Raw genomic sequence first — 22,342 nt, forward strand, 5'->3', positions numbered from 1 at the left:
TGAATCGCTTGCTGGTCATTAAGAGCCTGATATGCCTGATGGAAGTAAAACAGGGTGTGTCTTCTTAGCACTAAGAACTAGCAGAATCTCTCCAACAACGAAGTGGGGAGACATTAGGATTAAGTTAGTGACCCTCCCGAGTTTCCCCACATCTTCCAGTACAGCACCCTGCAACTCGCCCTCCCCCTATGCACACACACCGATCATTCACTACCCTCAGTCTTTTCTCCAAATCTTTGGCGAATAGGACGCTGCCAACAATGAAACCTGCAACCCTGCTTCCACAGCTATGGTTTCCAAAACTGTTCCCTGCACAGGAGTACCTTCCTAAATTAGAAACATCCTAAAGCACCCCAACACTGAGAAAGTATAGCATGACCCAACTCTATGCCTTGACACCAGAACACAGGTTCACTTCCAGCCTCCTTCTCAGTACGAAGCCAGCAGGTCTTCACAAAACAACAACAAAAACAAAAACATATATATATATATATATATATATATATATATATATATATATATATATATATATATGAAAAAGCTAACTCTGCTGAGATGACCAGGGGTATGCCCAGTGACTGCCTCTCAGCATCCTCCAGGAGTACTAACAAGGTCTCAGGAAACACTTCAGCTACTCAGAACTTGAGAAGAGACCACTGGGATGCAGTCCCAGGGTTCAGCAACCCAGCAGCAAAGAAGGACCCCTGTATGTATTACACTTGACTTTTAAGGGGTAGGGCAGCAGCAAACCCTTGAGAGCCTTTGGTGGAAAGTGAACCTCAATCAGTCACAGGCAGGTCAGTAGCAGGAACCTACTGAAGTACTGAAGGAGCTCACTTGGGCTAACGTGTTTGGTGTGGTTGAAAATCACAACCAAAAATTGTGATAGGAAAGAGCTACAAGGCATTCTCTGTGGCATCTGCCGTATGTGCCAACAGAGTCTTAAGTTGTGGCCAATGCTTCCTGGTGTTCATTACTAACCATGGGCAAAAGGAAGGGGAGAAATGAGGCTCTTTTACCTACTAAGAGAGAAGACACTAGACACACCTTAAATACAAAGTCACAAAGGATTACTGTGCTGAATAATTGCTTTAACTTTACAAAACAATAAGTTTTAAACAGAAATGGCAAGAGAGAGAAGAGGAAGGAGGAGGAGTAGGAAAAGATACACTCGAAAAATTAAAAGTACTTCAGCCTCTCTCCTGCCTCCCCCCACTTACACCCCCCCCCATACCGTACAAAAATGAGGGGAAGCTTTTTTTTTCAATTTTTCAAGGAACCAAAATACCAACACCCGAAAGCCCCTGGAAAAGTTTTAAATCTTTGCATTTCGGATTAGTTTGAACCGCCTGGTTAGATTAAATCCAGTCAGTGCTCATCTTTAAAACACACCATACACCGTGTGGCTTTAAGCGAGTGTCAAGTTTACTTGCCCAGGACCAGAGGTCTTGTCCCATTACCCAGAGCTACCTTTCTCTTTTCCTTCCTTTAATTAGCAACCAAAGAGAGGTGTAACAATCTAACTTCCTGTCTTTTCTCCTGCACTTTGAACATTCAGTTAGTCCATTTGACTCAAAAGAGGATACCAGACCATTAACAAATAAAATCACAAACCATTCTCTCCAACCCGGGGTTGGGGTGGGGGAAGCTATCTAGGTAACAAACTGGTTCATAGCCATGTGTCAATTAGTAATTCGTCCTTATTCTTTCTCTGACTGGTGGATGTTTTGTCTAGTGAAAATATGTTAAGTTTCACTGCTACATTGTGAAAAACACACATACCATAACACAAAGCCAGGGTTGGTATCTTTTCCAACCCAGATTTAATATACAGAAATAACTGCAAGCTTGGCTAAGGTGCTCCCAATCGACAATGATTATATTTCGCTTAGCAGTAAGAACTACTGCCAAGTTTTCTATTTCACACTTTTAAAGGAACTGGTTGTAAGACAACATCTGGAAGAAATTCACGAGGAAACACACATCTTTGAACTCGATTAAGACAATGCAATTTTATAAAATGTCTGAAACCCTGAGTCTTCTTTAAACGCACCAAAAAAAAAAAAAAAAAGGAACTGCGACTCTTATCTTAAACCAATATTTTACCCTCAGAGGCTAGAAATGAAAAAGGTAAATACAACTGCGGCTTTGGCTAGTAGTTTCCGCCTCTGCCACAAGAACTCCTTCAAGAAGAATGACAAGCTTCAATCGTATGGCTAATGCCCATTGTTCTTTTTAACAATCAAATCAACAACCTATGACAGTTTTAATTACTATTTTGATTCTATTATTTCGTTTTGGTAAGAAATCAAGAAGTCTATGGTGTGCTAGACATTCTGCAGGAAGCAACTTATTAAAATAAAATCAAAGTAAATATTTGTGATTTATTTTCTTATACAGAAGCCAAATGAAGAATGGATTGAAGAAAATCGATGGACGAGTGCTACTCTGACATGACTCAGTTGCTTTAGGGTTCTGTCCGAAGGTTTCGGAGAGATTAGTTAACACACATATCAAAGCTTTAGGTGCTAACATATTATAATTTGAAATTACCAAGAAGTAACAGATGCATATCAACACACATTCTTGATCCGTCACTGAGGGTTTTGTTTCAAACTATCAGAACATAACCGTGCTTAGGGCAGGGATTTGGAATTGTGAATACTGAAAGCTTGGGAAGTTCTGATACTAGCTTGTCATTCACGGTTTACTTAGGAAGAGGTAAGTTTCTTTCGCTAAATTGCTAATTGCTAAGTTTTTTAAAAAAATGTTTAAACGAATAAAGCAAAGCGAGTTGCAAACATTTGCAGAATCTGCAAAGAACGACACTGTCCCGAGGTTGAACATTTTCTTCTTATCCAGAGGGCTTTCTCCCCCTTTCCTTAGCTTCTAAATAAACAGTAGCCCTACTAATAATACCTACCTACGGGAAGAAACTGACTCACTGACACAAAAAATAAGAAATAAAAAACCAACAACAAAATACCCTACTGCTGCGAGATCCCGCTCGGAAACCCTCGATAAACAAGAGACCCCAAAAATGAGCTGCCACCAATAACTCCACGGAATATAGACTGAGAAGCAAATCCCGGTCTCCACGCTCCCTAGTCCGGATCAGGCCGTGCTGGGTCCACGGGGGAAATCCCGGCCGCCAGCTGCCAGTACCCGCCTGGCCCAGAACACTGGGCGGCAAGAGGGTGAGGGCGCAGGGCCTTTGGAGTGGCAAAACCTTGTGGCTGGAGAGCGGGGTCTGATGAGAGCGGAGAAACGGAAGCCCACGATGACACTCGAGCAACCCGTCTCTTCTCAGACGCCAGAAAAGTTTTGCCACAGAGATCCGGGTGGCGCAGGACAGTGACTTGAACCAAGATCCCCCACCCTTCACCGTTGTCACCTTCCTGAGACCCTACCCGCCTTCTCCACCACTGCCTGCTGTCACCAGCACCCGGGGGCAGAGCGGGCGAGCTAGGGCTGCGGCTACGTACGGTTGTTGGGGTCGCTGGTGTGCTGGTTGAGCGGGATGATTTCCATGCGCTGCTGCCCGTACAGGTAATAGTCCAGCTCCTCGGCGCTGCAGCGGAAACGTGGGACGCCACGACCGTCCCCCACGCTGCCGCCGCCGCCGCACTTGGCCGGCCCCGGGCCGGAGGAGGCACCGAGGCACAGGTCCTTTGGGGGCAGCGGCTCCGCCGCCACCGCAGCAGCAGCTAGAGGCGCGAACACCGGCATCTGCGCCACCGGCAGGGCCGAGAGACCCGCCAGGGCGGCGGCGGCAGCGGCGGCGGCGCAGGAGGAGGCAGAAGAGGCAGAGGTGGAGGACGGAGCCGGGGTGGACGAGACGGACGAGAGCGAGGCGGGCCGCGGCCGCAGGCCGTCCGGAGGAGGCTCGGCGCGCTCAGGAGGCGGTGGCGGCGGCGGCGGCGGCGGCTGCAGGGGCTGGGGCGCGCCCAGGGCGAGCGCGGCTCCGCTGCCTTTGAGCGGGCCGCCGCCGCCGCCGTGCGGGAAGAGTTGCTGCCAGTGCTGCAGGTAAGCTGGGTCCACTTTGAGGAAGGCCGAGCCCCCGGGGTCCCCCGGCTTCAGCATGTCCGACGCCTCGAGCTGGAGGGGTGCAGAGGAGGAGGAGCGCAGAGTGAGCCGGATCCGGGTCTGGACCAGACGGGGCGCGCGGGAGGATCACAGGGAGCTGGGTGGAGCACCGGAGCCCCGCTCTCGCCTCCGGCTGCGCCGCCCGCTTCCCAACTCCGCCCGGGCGCAAAGTTTACTCGGAAGCCAGGGCGCGCAGCGCGGAGGTGACTGCGTGCACACGATGCTGCCTCGCAGCCCGCGAACCCCGCTAAGCTGGGACCCCCCAAGAGCCGGCGCTTTCCGACACAACTCCGGGCAGGACGCCTCCCCCGCCCCCAGCAAGCGCCCTGGAGCCAACCCGAGGCGAAGTGGCGCAGCGCCGGAGCCGCGCTGGCCTCAGGCGCCGGGAGGCGGGACAGTCTCGCCCCCCGCCCCTTGCCCCAGACCTCCAAGCTCCCGGTGCTAGGAGCCCACGCCCGGCAGCCCCGGTCTAGCCCCCCCCCCCCCCCCCCGGACCTGGGGACTGGGAGCAGCCGGCAGGGGCTAGCGTTCCTGTGTGCGGGAGGCTGGTTCCGTGCACGCGCGGTGGGTAGAAGCCCCGGGCGAGCTACATGACCCCAAGCCGGAGGACGCGGAGAGCCTTAGAGACCCCCGGCAGCCTGGAGCCCTTCTCGGAATGCGGGGAAAGGACGCAGAGGCCCGCGGAGGGCGCAAGAGCAGCTCCGCAGAGAGCGCCGGAGCGCGGGAGGACGCGGGATGGAGCCGCCTCTGGCTGCTGTGCTCGGCCGCTTCGGCGCTTGGGCTCTGCTCTGGCAGCCTCTCGGCTGGACACGTGGGTTTTACGACAGCACCAAATACATGTGTGCGTGTGTGTGTGTGTGTGTGTGTGTGTGTGTGTGTGTGTGTGTGTGTGTGTGTAAGCGCGCGTGTGGATAGAGAGGAGAGGAGGGAGACTGAGAAGGGGAAGAAGGGAGAGGGAGGGGGAGGGACGAGAGAGGGAAGGAAGGAAGAAGAGAGAGGAGAAAGGATAGAGAGAGGAAGGAGGTAGGGGAAGGGAGGGAGAGAGGAGAGGAGAAGGAAAGAGGGAGAGGGGGCGAGGGAGAGAGAGAGAGAGAGAGAGAGAGAGAGAGAGAGAGAGAGAGAGAGAGAGAGAGAGAGAGAGAGAAGAGTAGGCGGGAGCAGGCCAAGGGAACGTAGGGGAGGGGAGCGGAAAGAAGGAAGTTCAAACTAGGCTGGACCCGCAGACACCCAGTGCGTCTCCGCCTCTCCCGCACAGACACCTCCTCTGTACACACACACACACACACACACACACACACACTTTTTTTTTTTTTTTTTTCTCTTTTGGCGTGATGACTCCGGCTTGCTTGTTGTACTTTTTCTGTCCGCAATGTATCTTTTTCTAGGCGCAGGCTCAGTGTCCTGATCCCAAAAGCTGTGGAAACACACAAACCAGGCTAACATCCCCGGGTCAGCTGGTGTCTGTGATAGAAGCAGCGCACACCGCGGGAGGCGCGTCGACCCAATCCTCACAATCCTCACAGCGAGTTTGCTTTTCAGCCGGGTTCAGATTTTCCTGGAATGCTATTGGGTGCCAGAGTTGACTAGCCCGCCAAGCAATCTCTAACATAAAACTTCCGGAGAGAAAAGTTGGGGGCGAGGTGGGGCACGCTGTGCGTTGGGATGAAACCCTTAGTCCGCAGCCTGAGCGAAGCTGGAGGGCTTGGGAACCAGGGTCTCTAAAGAACCATCCGGCCCTGGCAGGACACCAGCCTGGCTCGGGTAGAGAGGCAACTGCAATCGAGCCTACTCATAGTGCCTCTAGTGCTCAAGTACCCTTATTCTAGGTTTGCCTTCCAGGATTCTCTGCCTCTCCTTGATGTACCTGGAGCCTTATATTTGTGCCTTAACTACTCCTGAAAGCTGTCGAGGCCTGCCATGGGAGGTCAAATACGGGCGTCTTTCATTCAACTCTAGAATTATTGCTTCGGGAGGCAAACGCAGCCCCGCCCTACCATGCCATCTCCCGGAGCTTTGAGCTGCAGTAGCGTCACCAGGCAAGAGCTAGCTAGCGTCCACCCACTAGGCACTCGCCCCAAACTCTTAGCTTTCTGGCATTCACAGTCCTCGGTGGCAGAGGGCAGTGACAAACTCTGTGAAATTGGCCAACTCTAGGGCTTTCTCCCGGCCAGGGTTCTGTCCACACCTTAAAGAGGAGGAAAAGTGGCATTTATCTTTCCGCAAACAACCCAATTTATTTAACAGTCCCCATTCCGAACAAGCAATCTCCATTCTTTCCTAATTTCTTCTCGTTTCCTTTTCTCTTCCCACCACTCATTTTGTCCGAGCCTGGGAAACGAGCTGTTTAGACTTTGTTAGGGTCTTGGGCAGAACGCCTCCCTCCCGGTTGGAGTCTAGTTGGACCGAAAATGTTTTGACTGGCGTCGTTATGACAAGGTCATCCGTCATTCCTGGATAGATTGATAGCACCCAAGTCTGAGGCAAGCACCACGAGGGAAAACCCACCGCGTTGTAGACCCCGAGGCTAACCAGGCAGTCTTCGAAGACTTTAGACAACTCCCTGGAGGAGAGGATGAAGTTCCAGGCCCCTTTCAATTAATCTGTGTCCAGAATTGCTGTGGCTGATGGGACCCCGGGAGACAGAGCAAACTCTTTCTCACATTCCCCTAGTTCACTGTGGAGAGACCGGAACCTTTGGAAGGTCGCTACGGGAGACCTCCTAGGGATGGATGTCCGGACACTACCCACCTACTCATTTTTAACCAAAGCCAGCTATTTCCTAGAGTTTGGTGCTCCAGAAAGGGAAGTGCTAAAAAACAAAAACTTACAACCTTCTTACTTCCCTAGACTGTATCAGGACTTAAAGATGTTCTTAGCAGCAATTGCTTGGGAGGCCCCCGGCCACTCACTGTGGCTAGAGAGGGTGGGCGGGGCGCTCACGTTCACCCTAGCAAAATAAGCGTGGGACACGCATACATTCAGTGTATCTAGCAACCCTGCCGGCAAGGCATTATTAACCCCTTTATTGCATACAGAAGGTTCTGAGAGGTTAGGTAGGTTGCCTAAGGTCGGGCCATTAATGAATGACTGAGACCCATTCAAACCCCGCTCAGTGGGCTGCCAAGTGTATTTTTCTAACTACATTAGTCAAATCTCTACTCATTGCATTATCCTGGGTTGGGATGTGGTGTTGGGGTATCACAGGAAGCATAAGGTGCTTCCCGGGTAAGGAATTAGGCCAACGAGGAAGTAAAGGCCCTTTCTTTCATGATGCCTGCTGTGGTATATCACCATACTCCCAGATCCCCACACTCACCATTGCCAGGCATTCCAGAGGTACTGGGCACAAGTGGACGGTGAGGAGACAGAGCCCTAGATGCCAGAGCACATAGGGACTTTTCTTGAATGAGGAAGTCACAGTTGCTGCCCTGCGGGTCGAGAGCAAAGGAGGTCTCCGACGGATTGTATACAGACTGGGCATTCCTCAGAGCCTCTCCAGGATCCAAGGTGCGACTGGGGCCTGGGTCAGCATGAGTCCTTGCACTCTGGGCGGAGCACAGTGAGCCTAGGCCGGCCAGCTAGCTGTGGGGACAACACTGGCAAAATCGCTCCTCCCCCCTCCCCCCCCCACCCCCGGGCTGACCCTGGCTGGCTCCTGGCTGGAACATCTTGGGGTTTTTAGAAAACCGCGCGGAGGTGTGTGTCCCTCAGATCTGTTGCTTTCTCTTAGTACTTAGAAGATGGGCAAACAAATCACTCCGACCACTTAGGAAGCGATCAAACCTGCATAAAAAATCCATCGTTCCGGAATCGATGGGTGTATATTTGCTGGGAATTTGTTCCAGAGGGATGAATAAGGAACGAGGAGTGTATTAGATGCAAAAGGGGGACACGGTAGTGTTTTTCTTCATTGATTAATGACCTCTAAAATAAAACAAGTGGGAAGAGGAGTCGGGATCGATAAATTAACCACCCCAATTTATCATTGCTCCAGGATTTCCCCCCGAAAATTCGCCCTAGGAAGCCCATTGTATCCTTAGCTGCGCAGGGAAGAGTGGAGCTCCCGGCTCCAGGGAGACAGTGGTGCAGAGGACAGAAAAGCAGGAAGGCAGTCTGTACAGGAGGCGCTCCATCTGACTTCATTTGACATACAATTAAAAAGTTTGCCTTCCATATTAATTAGGTTTTTTTTCTTGGTGGGGGAGGGAAACAAACGGCCGTCACCTTTGACAGGACTCCAATAAGAGATGCAACAGCTCTCTGTCCTGCCCAGGGTGTTCCTGTTTCTAGATTTAAGGTCACGGGTGGCTGAGTTAATAATTCATTAATATAGACATTTATTCAGAAGGTTTTTCTGAGATCTGCTCTCTCTGCCTTCTCTTGGAGATTTATTTTCCCCGGGAAGTAGATGGGGGGAGGGTGGAACCTGCTGGTTAAAGGGGAGATAGGAAAAAAGAAGGTGGATTCTGGTTACCACTACGAGGGACCCTGAGCAGACACCCTAGTGGATAGGTTCCTTCAGCTTGCCACCAAATCTCTGGTCAAAACTCCAGTTGGAAATGCATCATCCTTTGGACAAGGATTCTGGCCCTAGTGGCCCTTTCTTCTACCTCTACAGATGTCCTCAAAGCTCCTTTCTCTCATGGTTTAGGGTCTAAGTGAAAACAGTCTCAGTGAGGACCCTGGAGTTAGAGCAAGGGAAACTCTTTCCAAAGCTCCCTACACCTGTCCCAGAGGAGTTCTCAAACTTGCCCAGACCTGCAACTTAGGAATTAACTTCCTGGAAGGAAGTAGTAGAGGCTGGGAGGGAAGGATGCCCTGAAAAGAAGTGCCATGGAAAGCATATGGGTGACTAGGAGGAAAAGAGCAAACCTAGGCAGAGGTTGAGCCATGCAGCCATTGGGGCTAGGTTTCTCCGAGAAGGTGCTGGATGAGATTTAAGCAAGAGGACACTAGTATTGCCCTCTGGATGGGGCATTCTGTGACTCAGGTGCTAAAGCAGAAAAAGGGGCTTTTGGGAGTGAGAAGTCTACCTCTTGAGCTAATGGCTTCACTGTCATCCCTCAAGACACCGTGAGCTACTGGACATCCTTCCAGAAAACCCATTCTGTGTCTGGTAGCTTAAACGAACACAGTGATCTGCCTCCAGTTGTCTGGCTCTAAATCTCTTCAAAGATGAAATGAAAAGCTTAGAAACTGATGTGGCTTCCCATCCTAAGCTTGGTATGAAGCAGACACTGCCTCGTAACCTCCCTGTCCTCTGTACCCAAATCCTAGAGCTCAGGGGTCTGGTGCACAAAATGCACTGGAATCAAGAAAGCCCACCATTTATTTGTTTCGCCGTAGTAGTCTTCCCACTTCTACGGTCTTACTCAGTGAGAGAAGAGTGACAATCCACTGTGGGAAGTAAGAGGGAGTGGGCTGGGTGATGTGAAAAGCATCTTCAGCTCCTCAGACTCTGCCCTTTCCCCAGATGATGCAGGAGGAGCCTTGGTATTCTGAAGACACACCATCCTCTTCAGAGACACAAACAGCTTAAATGTTCTCTCAGATTTGTTCCTATCACAGTCTTGCCTCTGAAGGCAACCTTTTCATCTTACCCGGTCAACTCAATGACAGCCTCTGGAGCCAGGAAGTCAAGATAGCCTCGTCCTAAGCATTGTCTTTTATCCTCAGCCAGGACCACGGCAGACAGTACCTGTTCATGCCACAGGAAATGCAGCAGGACCCTCTAACTGCTTTCACTTTGGTCACCCAATGTCTGTTGATTACACAATGCTTCTTAGCCACCCTTGGCCTGATTTGGATTTGACCCACTGACCTTGAAGTGAAAGGCTGCACAGTATACTACAATCCCCAGGGCCATCTATTCTCACAGGGAAGCCTCTAAATATAACCTTTCCATTCACATAAAAATCAGGTATTATAATTTGATATGCTCTCCTGAATTAAAAATGTGTCTGTGACAATTAAGTCCTGTAAAGACTTAATGAGCTACCATTGGGTAAAAACCAGTACAAAACAAAACAGAAGTTCTCTGTCTCTCTCTCTCTCTCTCTCTCTCTCTCTCTCTCTCTCTCTCTCTTTCCTTTCCTTTCCTTTCCTTTCCTTCTTTCAATCTTGAGATGACAAGGGAAATGTAAATAATTAGACAGTATAATCTACTCCTTCAGATAGTCATGTATTCTTTGCACTCTCTTTAATCCATCATTCTTTCTCCAGGAATTAAGTCTTCAGTTTTTCCAAGAGCCCATAGAAATACACAAACCCAACTAAAGTAATCTACAAAGGCGATAGATACCATCTCATGACCCCCTGTGGTGTGGGAGAAACAACTGATAGACACCTATGGGACAAGCTTCTTTGAAGTTGTAGCCAATGCTGCCTAGTTTTAAGAGAGTCTTCCATTGGTAATCAGGTTGTAGCCTAAATCCGTTGGAGCTTGTATACTTTAAGTTCTAATCAGGATGAGGGCAGCATGTAACAGTGCATCTGTTAGAAATTAGGAACAGATGCCATGTAGCTTTGCATCCTGAGGATTGCCAGTCTCTGGTGCGTGATGATTCCTCCTGCATGCCTGGCCACAGCCTTAAGGGGTCGGGATAGCTTCCAGTTAGCACCATAAGTGAGCAGGTCCAGAGGCTCTCTCGGTTCAACCATTCAACCTGTTCTCCTAGGTCTCGCATCTACTTGCTGGTGCTCTGAGAAGTCCTTCTGCCCTTCACATATTCTCACAGACTCAGATTCCCACTCCCCTCTGAGCTAGGATAATATTAAGCATCTATCAAAGAAACATTTTCAATAAGTCTGTACTCTCTATGTAGAAGCCTAGCACTGGTTAGCTTTTGTCAACCTGACATAAACTAGAGTCACGTGGAACCTCAAGTGAGAAATTGCTCCCATAGGATTAGCCTGTGGACATGTTGGTGGAGCATTTTCTTGATTAATGTTTGATGTGGGAGGGCTTAGTCTACTGTGGGTGGGGCTACTTCTGGGCAAGTGGTCCTGCAGGTGGTAAGACAGCACACTGAACAAGCTCTAGGAACCAAGAAGAGTCTGCTTCAGGTTTCTGCCTGACTTCCTTTAATATGTACTACAAAATTATAGAATGAAATAAACCCTTCCTCCCCAAGTTGCTATTGGTCGTGGTGTTTATCACAACAACAGAAAGCAAATTAGAATAATCCCACAGTGAAGAAGAGGAGAAAAGAAACTCTCTTTTTCTGTCTGGGAGATGAAAGCTTGTTTTAAAGCCTAAATAAAGAGTTGGGGCAGGTTGTTGGAAAAAGTCAAGAGTGAAACTCTGGTGTCTCTGCTACCCAAGATTCCAAGCTGTGGAAGAGTTTCAAGGGCTCAGCTTTCCTTCTAGAACTGGGATCTAGAATCAGGCTCTAGAGCCAGCAAATGATGTAAGAGTTCAGAAGAGAAAGCATCCCTCTGGTCCAGGATGATCAACAAAGCTTCAGAAATGAAGGCACAACATGGGCCAGAAAAGACTGTTCTTTCTGCAAGTGGGTGGGGTGAAAATGACAAGGGCATTCCAGGAGAGGGGCTGAACAAAGAGCCAAGGAAGGACGGGCACAAAGAACCTGCAAGCAGGACAATCCTTTCTTTATTCATGAGAATGATTGGCTGGTTGGCTACTTTCTCTAAGAGCCACGACTATGTCTTCTTGGTGAACATTAAGCTACCTTTCAAACATTTGGAAAGATGCTTTCATGTGAGTATTCTGATCTAACATACGTTCAGGTGTGAGTCTGAGAACCAACACACAACTGAGACTGTTACAAAGTTGAGAGGTGAAGGGTAAGACGCCAACACAGCAGTGAGCCTGGCAATGCCCCTGCCTGGCTCTGAATGGCACAAACTATCATTCTCTTACCCATTGTGAAATAATAGATAGATAGATAGATAGATAGATAGATAGATAGATAGATAGATAGATAAGCAAACAAGCTGAAAAGTTCAAAAGACTAGCTAGTGATCTTAGAGCCTTGGGAAGAAACAAACAAACAAACATGTAAGGAAATGTTTCAGAACAACAAGCAAAAGCATATCCCAGAAATCCAATTAGCCATGATATTTTTTCCTTTTAAAAGAATAAAAAGTAAAGGAGAAATTACAGAAAAATTACTCAAGATTCTTGAGATGCCAAATCAAATATACAAATCTAAAAATTTGAAGCTAGGATCCATGAACAAGAAAGAACATGTGGTGTTTGTCTTTGTGGGTCTGGGTTACCTCACTTGGTATAATATTTTTCAGTTCCATCTACTTTCCTGCAAATTTCATAATCTCATTGTCTTTGCAGCTGAATAAAATTCTATTGTGTAAATGTACCACATTTTCCGCTATCCATTCTTTCAGTTGATCAGCATGCAGGTCGTTTCTGTTTCCTAATCACTGTGAATAGAGCAGCTATGATCATGGATGTGCAAGTGTCTCTACAATGGGAATACAGAGTCCTTTAGGTATATGCCCTTGAGTGATGAGCTAGGTTATATAGTAGATAGTTTTATTTCTAGCTATAGGAGAGTCCTCCACTATGGCTGCACCAACTTATACTGTCACCAACAATGAGTAAGGGTTCCTTCTTCCCCGAATCCTTGCATGTCCTTTTGGTCTTGAATATTTTTTAATGTTTTGTTTATTTTATGTATGTGAGTACATTGTCTCTCTCTTCAGACACACCATTAGAGGGCATCAGATCCCATTACAGATGGTTGTGAGCCACCATGTGGTTGCTGGGAATTGAACTCAGGACCTCTAGAAGAACAGTCAGTGCTCTTAACTGCTGAGCCATCTCTCCACTCTTGATCTTGAATTTTGAAATGGGATCTCAGAGCAGTTTTAATTTGCATTTCTTTGATGACTAATGATGTCAAGCATTTAAAAAGGAGTTCATTGGCCAGTTTTACTTCTTTAAGAATACTTTCTTAGTTATATGTTTATTTATTTACTGAGCATGTGCCACAGCATGAATAAGGAAGTCAAAGAATAACTTTCAGGAACCTGATCTGTTACCATGTGGGCCCCAGGGATTGAACCCAGGTTGTCAGACTTCCTGCAAGTGCCTTTCTTTACCTGTTGAGCCACCCCACTGGCCCTGTTTGTACTTCTCCTGAGAATTCTCTTGTCAGATCTACAGCTCATTCTTGGGTTGGGTTGATGTCTTGATCTAGAATTGTACAGTCCAGGAAGCTAGAAAGGAGTTATTGGGAGGGGGTTGCCTTGGGGGATGGGAATAGAATGTAGGTGCAGTGAGAACGGAGGAGGAACTAGGGCACTGAGGGGTTTAAATAGGATGGGGAGATGAGGGGGTTGGAGGCAAGGGCTAACAAAAGTGAAAGGCATATGAAAAGGCCACATAGAAAACCATTGCTTTATAAGCCAAATTAAAAATAAGCATTAAAAAAAAAAAAAAAAGAGTTTGAAGGGAAATATCCTTCATGGCTTCTCCTAAAAACCATGCAATATTTTTAAAAATTCCAGTGCCAGGAGTGGGTGACTCATGGTGTCTCAAAGGCCCCAAAACCAGATCAGCTCTTGCCATTCCTCTTGGTTGCCCAAGAACTAGATGATAACACACTATTACTGAAGATTGCAATATATACCTATATTTTATGTATGTCTATCGGTATGTATGTGTGTGTATATATAATGCGTGTATATATTATATATACATACATATATAATATATCAAATATACCGTATGTTATATATACCATACATACACAAATGTATATGCACATATGTATATATACATATATATATACATATATATACATATGTGTATGTATAGTATATATAACATGGTATATATGATATATACATATATACATACATATGTGTACACACACACACATATTTCAAGCTGGAATTGAGATAGATGCTTCCTCACTCCTGGCTAATTGACTGTATCTCTTGTAAATTGGTACACCTCCCTCCTGAAAGTACTAAACAGGCTGCTAGGTGAGAAAACAGCCTTATCCAGCTGTGAAATCTGTGAACGACAATACCAAGATGCCATGCAGGAGGTGCCTACTTGTACAATAGTGGCATGATGGTTACAGGAGTAACTAACTGAATTCTGATTGGACTTTAAGCCTACTTCCCAGGCCTAAAGAAACTTATACCTAGTACTGCAAACCCTGGCAAAGTTCATGGCTAAAAAAAAGTACAGGCTCTAAGAGGTAAGCACTACTGTTGTTTTGCTAACTGGACATGGTGTCAAACTGCCTTGTAAATATTTATGTTTACATTCACAGATCAGTGCTGCTCTCCGCCTTGGTCAGAGAACCTTCTGGATGCAGCGAGTAATCATTACTGCAGAACCTAATAACCAGTCAATGTGCTCAGTACAAGTAACTCTGTGTCGTGTGTCCTACATACATGGGATGTAGGAGAAGTGGACCTATTTAGTAATAGTTCTTTGGGGGCAAGCTCGAGTTTCTTTGGCAGCAACTCAGTCCCATAACAAACACCAAAGACTACTCAGCAGAGCAGTCCTCTGGGCAGGCAGACACCACACACGAACTGGCAGCTACAGTCTAGTCCTGAAGAAACCACCAGGCTTGCCAACTGGCCTGGGGTGAGGCTGAGTAAATGGCAAGCTGCTGCAGGAACTTCACAAGCAGTTCTTTGGCATGTTTCTCTCAACGGCACTGTCACCACAAGTTGAGCTCAACAATGCTATATAAGGCGAATCAATGCATGTGTGTTGTTAGTGAAGAATAATGAGGCGGAGCAAACCAAACCAATGCTCAGTGATCCTCTCCCACTGTCTGTGGGGTCGTCTCTGTATTCCTTTATTATGTGTCCTTTCATGTGTCTGCTATAGCAAAACATCCTTTCACCTGTGTCTGCCTCGGGAAAACACTCTTTCACATGCCTGCTCCCTCAAAACATCCCTTCACGTGTCTGCCTCAGGAAAACATCCTTTCCTGTTTCTGTTTTAACAAGACATCCTTTCACCTATGTGCCCCAGCAAACCATCATTTGACATCACTGACTTCCAAACAAACCAGAGGTTTCCACTTCACATATGTATATGAAACTGTGAAACAAATACTTTTTAAAGGAAAGGACAAAGCCTAGAAAGGAAAAAATACTCTACCAAGATAAGATCATTTTTACTTTATCAAGAATGCTAGATTCTAGCTGGGCAGTGGTGGTGCACACCTTTAATCTCAGCACTTGGGAGGTAGAGGCAGGTGGATTTCTGAGTTCGAGGTCAGCCTGGTCTACAGAGTGAGTTCCAGGATAGCCAGGGCTACACAGAGAAACCCTGTCTCAAAAAACCAAAAAAAAAAAAAAAAAAAAAAAAAAGAATGCTAGATTCTTTTTCTTTGCTTTATTTTTGACCTTCTGAGACGGGTCTCCATGTGATTTGAGCTGGCCTTTAACTTGCTACATAGATCAGACTCAAACTTGTGATTCTCCCGCCTCTTCTTCCCAAGGACTGAGGTAGTAGCTGAGCGCACTGTGCCTGGCTGGACTTCTTGACTCTTAAGGAAAGCTGGAAATAAAATGTGGCCCATAATGAGATAATCCTGAATCCATTTTTGACAGTGATTGACAAGTGACAGTTGAAAACTGATTGGAACTTTGACATTTTGACAATGCAGTGTTTAACAATTTGGTTTTGAAAATATTGTGAAGAATGGACCACCCTTTGAACTTTTCTTTCTTGTCTGTCTGCCCCGGCAAGCATCTTCAATGGAAGCATATGTTAGGGTTGATGGATATTTTATTTGACAGCAGCCTAATCGTTTACGTATAGATTTCAAAATCAAATGTTTGCTCCATAAGCAAATGTTTTCAAACAGAAGCATTTTCCACAACTGTTCCCTCAAAACAAACGTCTGTCTTGGAGTCAGCATGGAAAGCCAAGCGTTCTGGTAAGCTTCCTTCACAGAACAGCCACTACTGGTACTTCCCCTTTAACATTTTATATTGGTCGTGTTCTCCTTCAAATCTCTGTGTGTTGCTCACTGGGGAGGATGAGTGAAGGCATTTTCCAATGGGTGTTATTTATTCTTACTAAGAATAAATAGAAAATACATACTGTATTGAACTTTATCTGTATAGCTGCCATGTGTTGGTGATGTGATTATTTGCAGTATTTATTTATTTATTTATTGTTGCCAGATACAGGATGTTAAGAAGAATTGGTTTTAGGCTTCTATGTGGAAGAGGAGGCAGAAAGATTGGAAGAGCCAGAGCTGATGGAGGACTCCAAGGAAACAACTTCCAGACAGAACAGGACTGATGCACATAGGAACCTCAGAGACTGTGGCAGCATGTACAAGGCCTGCACAGGTTCTAGTCAGGCAAAGTCCCAACACTGAGGAGAAGGGACACACAGTCCCACCCTAGCCAGGAAGCTCTTTGCGACTGATACCTGCTGAAAGAGGGAAAATGTTTTCTTCAATGAAGTGTCACTGGGAATATCAGCCACACTCCAGGGTGGGCCCCATAACCAAGAGAAATTGGCTGATGCAAATGGACTCCGTGCTTTTTAGTGGACTTTTTGTTTTGTCTTATTTTGTTACTTTTTGGTCTAATTCATATTATTTTTTAGTTTGTTTTGATTTTATTGTTTGTTGCTTCCTTGGAATTTATTTTTTTTAAGAGAGAGAAAAAGAAAGGAAAGGAGAACATGAATTTGGGTGGGAAGGATCTGGGAAGAATTGAGGGAGAAATATGATCAAAATATATTATATGGAAAAAATAAATAAAAATTATTTTAAAAGAAGAGTAATCTGGAGGCAAGTGAGGTGGTTCAGTTGGTAAAGGTGCTTGCCACCAAGCCTGAGGACCTGAGTTCAACCCCCAGGACTCTCATGGTTGAAGAGAGAGAACCATATTGTCCTCTGCCCATCACACACCCACCATAGAACATGTGCACCCTTCCATACACAACACAATAAAATAAATAAATAAATTAAGCTGGTCTACTTTCACTATATTACTGAGGAATCTTTTCAACTTCAAGTGACAGAAACTAAATTAATCTAGTATGTTACCAAGCCTCCATTTTTCTCTGCATCTCTTGGTCTGCCTCTTTTGTTCTGATTTAATCTCAGATAGAATCGTTCCTCTTTCTTTCTTCCTTCCTTCCTTCCTTCCTTCCTTTCTTTCTTTGTCTTTCTTCCTTTCTTTCTTTTTTTGTTGTTTTTGGGGTTTTGGTTTTGTTCATTTATTTTGTATTGATTTTGTTTTTCAAGACACAGTTTCTCTGTGTAGCCTTGGCTGTCCTAGAACTTGTTCTGTAGACCAGGCTGGCCTGAAATTTACAGAGATCCACCTGGCTCTGTCTCCTCGGTGCTGGGATTAAAGGTGTGAGCCACCACAGTTCAATCTCTCTCCTCTTTTATTCATCTAGGTTGCAATCCAGAGATATATATGAGTTGTTTCTTAATTATTCCCATAAAAGGCCTGGAATTCAGTGTCAGTAGCATACTATGGATTACACTCATGTCCTTCCATTATTATGAAGTATATTGATTCTTCAAGCCATTACCTTAGTCCCAACTAAACCCTGTAAACTTAGAGCAGGAAGTTTCTCAAATGGAAGCCAAGGTATATAGAAGAGTGGGGATAGATATTAAACTATAAATATGTAGAGAGATGGTTCAGCTGTTAAGAGCACTTGCTGGCTCTTCAGAGGATTCAGTTTCACTTCCCAGCTCCCAAGTGGCTGTCTCACAATCACCTGTAACTCCAGCTCCAGGAGAGTTGATGCCTTCTCTGGTCTGTATGGGTATGCGTACACACATACAGGCACAAACACATTAAAATAAAAATAAATCACTTTTAAAAAGTAAATATTTCTTTTTTTAGGCAGGTGATGTATGCTCACAGTGAAACCATTTTGTGAAGACGGCTACTGTCAACAAACACCGAGTAGTCAAACAGAAGCTCCCTTCAGTTCTTAGGACGATGAATGGGAGTTCTTGATCATTTTTGAAGCCACTGTGTTCTTCTACAAATAGAGCTTTGACCAGTAATTTTGGCTCCCCCAGGAAATTATCCTGGGACACATATCAGTAGCTAACTTACCCAAGAGCAGCTCCTCTTCCTATTCACTTTCTAGGGTTGATTTTGAAGTCACCCGTGAAATGTAAATAGAAGTTCCTGGGTGGAACATCTAAGAATGTTCTGACAGCTTCAGCCATCATGACTCCCAGATTGTTAATCTTGATCCCTGTACTTCCTCCTCTTCCTCATCCTCCTTCTCCTCTTCTTCTTCCTCTTCTTTCTCTTCCTCTTTTCCTTCTTCTTCTGGTGCTAACGTGTTAGTTGGAGGTTCACAAGTCATCTTCTAAAACTGAGGAAGGAGGATACAAGCTAAGGGATGGAAGAACCGCAATAAAAAAGACTGGGTCCTTTTGTAGAACCAATTAGCTAAAGTACTACCTTGGACAACGTGTCCTGAGATCTCTTGAGCAACACAGGTAGACTCTTTCCCTCCAGCCAGATGAATTCTTAACCAATACACAAGCTCCGTATCCTCCCTGCCACTCAGAATGACTTCACTAATTAGGCACACCACTTGGTGGCTCCCTACTTTAATTATTCTTGTTAACAGTAGCTAGTACTGTAGTGTCTACTCTTTAGGCAGGCTTCTTGTTCTCATGAGCAGTATAACTAGACACTGAACATGTAAATATAAATTAAGTCATATGGAATCCAGTATGTAAGCTGGATTTATCTGGAGGATGGAACTGGTACCTTACAAATACGGGGTTCACCTCCTCAGTGCTTCAAGAGGTAGCTGTTATGTGCCCTTCTAACTTTCAGGGTTTAGACTCTTTATCATACTAGTTATAGAAACTGAATTATGCCCTCAATTATCATGCACTCATAGTCCTTAGCCTTTCCTGAAGTGAGGGTCTCCTCCTGTGACCCCATCTAGCTTCCATTCAGCCTTCTGAGCTCAACTACACTTTTATAAGCACTTCTTTCCATGAAGGAAGGAAAACAAAGGGATCCGTCCCCTCAGATGGAGCATGCTGATAAAATTACTGCATTGCTATTGCCTCTCACAAGCCTTCCTCATGGCTTCATCATTCCCAGTCATGTCTTGCCAGCACAAGCCAGAAGCATGTGGTCCACTTTCTCTTTAACAGGAAATGCCAACACTTCTCTGTAGTTGGCAGAACACATCTGTATCTCGCACAGTAACAGCTGAGGTCTTCTAAACGAGCCCCGTTGAGTGTCATCATGAGGCTCGGAATCTAAGTTTCAAACATGTGATCTAATCTATGAAGAGAAAAGAGCTAGCAACTTTCTTCACCCCCAGAAAATGATGGAATAGTCTTCTAAATCAACCAAGTTAATTTTGAATGGGATCTGAATTTGAAGGGCATTCATGTGAATTTGGAGTTGAGGATGAACATAACATTAGCTCTTAGCAAAAGCCAGTCAGCCTTCATTTACAAACTACTCTTACTTTCTAGATTTCTGGGTCGAAAGTCAATAAATATACATACTGGAAGGAACCCCCTTTACAACTGGAAGTTGTGGAACTGGGTGGAACAGGGATGTGGTATGTCAGGAAAGAAAAAAGGCTGAGGAGAGAAAGAACAAGTGTTGAATTCCCCTCGATCCTCAGAAGAAACTCAACAACAGGAGTTAGGACTCTTCCTTCTGCTTGCCATTTCCATGGTCCATGTGAGGGGTTAGTTATGAGTAGATGCAGCTAGCAACATGTAGATGAGTTCCATGAGCCCTGTGCCCTTCCCTCAGGCACCTTCTTCGGGAATGGGAGCCTGACTCAACACAGCTACATATACATGAAGAGGTAGTCTCATTCAATTATCTCTGTCTAGAGACAAACTATGCCAGAGAGGGAATTCTTGATCAATTGTATCTTTTCTCCTGGGTAGTATAATTTTATGACAGATCCTTTGGGTCTATAACAGCAGGTTTGTGGGAAGGAGTCAGCCAAGATCACTTATTACACAGAAGCTGAAATTTGTCACCCAGTTCTTCGTTTTCACTTCCTAAAAATGAAATAACGTGTGATATAGGATGCTCAAAGTGTACAACTACCATTCGAATTAAACTGAGGATGGACAAAGTAAGAGAGATTTGAGAAAGAGAACCCAGTCTTTCTTCAGGCTAAATATGTAAGTTAGGAGAGAGTTCTATAAACAATTCCCTCCAAGGAACTAGACTTGTGTATGCTAAAAAGGTTCCTGCTCAAAAGCTGTAATAGTTCAGTATTTATGTTTTTGAAGTTGTAAGTGTTGAAAATTGATTTTTGATACATTTATTTTTTATTGCATGTACATACATATATATGTGCACATGCCACAACATGTGTGTGGAGATCAGGAGTTACCCCTTTCCTTCTACTGTGTGGGTTCCAGGAAGTGAACTCAGGGTGAAGCAGGCATCTTCATCCACTGGACCATTTCACTGGTCTGGCATGCTGGCTTCAATGATCCATATTGTGTCCTGGAGCTGGGTCATGAATTATCCACAATTTCTCTTCGCAGAGAAGTTTGCACACTGACAGAACTTGAGATTCGTTGCACTATTTTCTTTCTATAAAAAGCAGCCCAGTTTTACAAGACAAGAGGGCAGTGTGCAGCTCCTGCGGAGAATCTGAGCTGTAATGTCATCTGGCGAGCGTCAGCCTTCTCCTTTCTATGTTTATGAGGTGCTTTTTCACGGAGTATGTACCCGAGATGGAGAAGTTTTAAATCACCTTTAACTTGTGGCTCACACTTTCTTTGTTTTGGGGATCTCAAAAGAGGAACAGCAGTTCGATGGAGGTAGGAACCACATGCAAACACGCCAGCAGAGACACCAACAGAGGCAGCTTAGGCAGCAGCAGGAACAAATGCATCATTCCACAGGGTTCTTAGAGAGAACAGGGATGCATTCTAAAGTGGATGGGCAGATCCAGTTAGCAGAGTGGATGATGTGGTTTCTTTCTCACAAAGTGTTTCCTCTTTCAATTAACCCAGGACCGAATAGTCTCTGTGCCGGACACTCTGTAAGATCCTGGAGGCAGGTAAGGAGTGATATTTGATTATGAAACATAGTCCGGCCAGAGCTTTTTGTAGGTTGGTTGTACAAAGGCATCTGGCAGATCCCTCATCAGGTCAGGAAAATGGAGTGATATACAAGGAATATGACCTGTGAGGGATGAACCCCTCCCACAAGGGTTTTGAAGGTACAATTAATAAAAAACTGTATATATTTATTTAAGATGCACTGTAGGATTAATTTGTCCTGTGAGTGCACCGTGAAACAATTAGCAACAGCTAATGAATGAATACTTCCATTATCTCATGTGGGTATTGCGTGTATTGTATGAATATAGATGTGGATTTTTGAAATAACAAGACTATATGGTATTTGTTAAACTATAAATTGAAGAAGACAATATGCCATAGTTTAAGATCTGATATAAGTATGGTGGGATAAAAGTGTAACGTCCAATCCTTAACATACTTCAGCTTGAGTGTAAACGTGATCCAGTCTATTTTTTTCAATCCAGTCCTAACCACTTATCTTTATACTCTTTGCTTAAAGGCCACTTTTAAAGCATAATGTTAGCTCGGGAGTCTTTAATTCTTCAAAGATTTCTGGTAGCGGTGATGACAGAAGACAACGGGAGCTTTAGCACCCCCAAATTGAGCACCCCCAAATTCTCATGTGAGCCTGCTTTGCCTTCAACCATATCCATCATAAAGGCAATGGGTTTCTCCTAATTCCATTGCAAACATCTGCAAAGCCAAAGCTCAGCTCAGCCACATCACACTTTGACCTGCCAGACTGTAGCATCCGTGTCTCATTCCTGGTGGTTTATTCCATGAGGCTTGAATCTGGACCACAATTTACAGAAGTCCAGAAGTGGTGCTTCCGTGAGGAGTGAAGAACTGGGGATTGTGTAGGATTCAACAATGTCCTTGAAAACTCACACCTAAGAATCTTAGGATGGGATCTTATTGTCGAATAGATTTTTTTCATAGATATAAGTATTTAAGCTAAGGCTATATATGGGATTAGGACAGGTGCTGGTATCTCTAGAAGATGATCATGGGGAGATATACATACAGGACAGATCAGCAGTCGGAGGTAGCTTGGAGTGAGGCTACCACATTTCTTAGAACCACAGGAAGTAAGGAAGATAGGAAGGCTTCTCCTCAGTAGCCTTTGAAAGGAGTATTATTACCCTGACTGTACCTTGAATTTGGATTTCTGGGCCCATACGTTGTGAGAGTAAAAAATTTCT

At 45.4% G+C, this 22,342-nt stretch overlaps 1 protein-coding gene and 1 long non-coding RNA gene across 4 annotated transcripts in view; one reads left to right on the forward strand and one right to left on the reverse strand.

Annotated features, from left to right (window-relative positions):
• Positions 1–5,267, reverse strand: part of Prdm6 (PR/SET domain 6) — a 104,364-nt gene extending 99,097 nt beyond the window's left edge. The window contains exons 1-2 of one of the 3 annotated variants that reach the window (XM_076912648.1): positions 4,582–5,267; positions 3,486–4,098 (exon numbers count right to left, since the gene is read on the reverse strand). In XM_076912648.1, the coding sequence (XP_076768763.1) occupies positions 3,486–4,083 (598 nt within the window). In that variant the 5' untranslated portion in view covers positions 4,084–4,098; positions 4,582–5,267. Of the gene's footprint in view, positions 1–3,485; positions 4,422–4,581 lie in introns of those variants that run through there. The other 2 variants (XM_034518296.2, XM_076912649.1) reach the window with 2 other exon arrangements.
• A 130-nt stretch (positions 5,268–5,397) lies between these two features.
• Positions 5,398–8,216, forward strand: LOC143434311 (uncharacterized). Its single transcript, XR_013103720.1, has 3 exons — positions 5,398–7,593; positions 7,817–7,980; positions 8,081–8,216. It is a non-coding gene; the product is annotated as an uncharacterized LOC143434311 (long non-coding RNA).
• Positions 8,217–22,342: the final 14,126 nt, after the last annotated feature.

The sequence above is a fragment of the Arvicanthis niloticus genome, chromosome 14 (genome assembly GCF_011762505.2).
Source record: "Arvicanthis niloticus isolate mArvNil1 chromosome 14, mArvNil1.pat.X, whole genome shotgun sequence".
NCBI lineage: Eukaryota > Metazoa > Chordata > Mammalia > Rodentia > Muridae > Arvicanthis > Arvicanthis niloticus.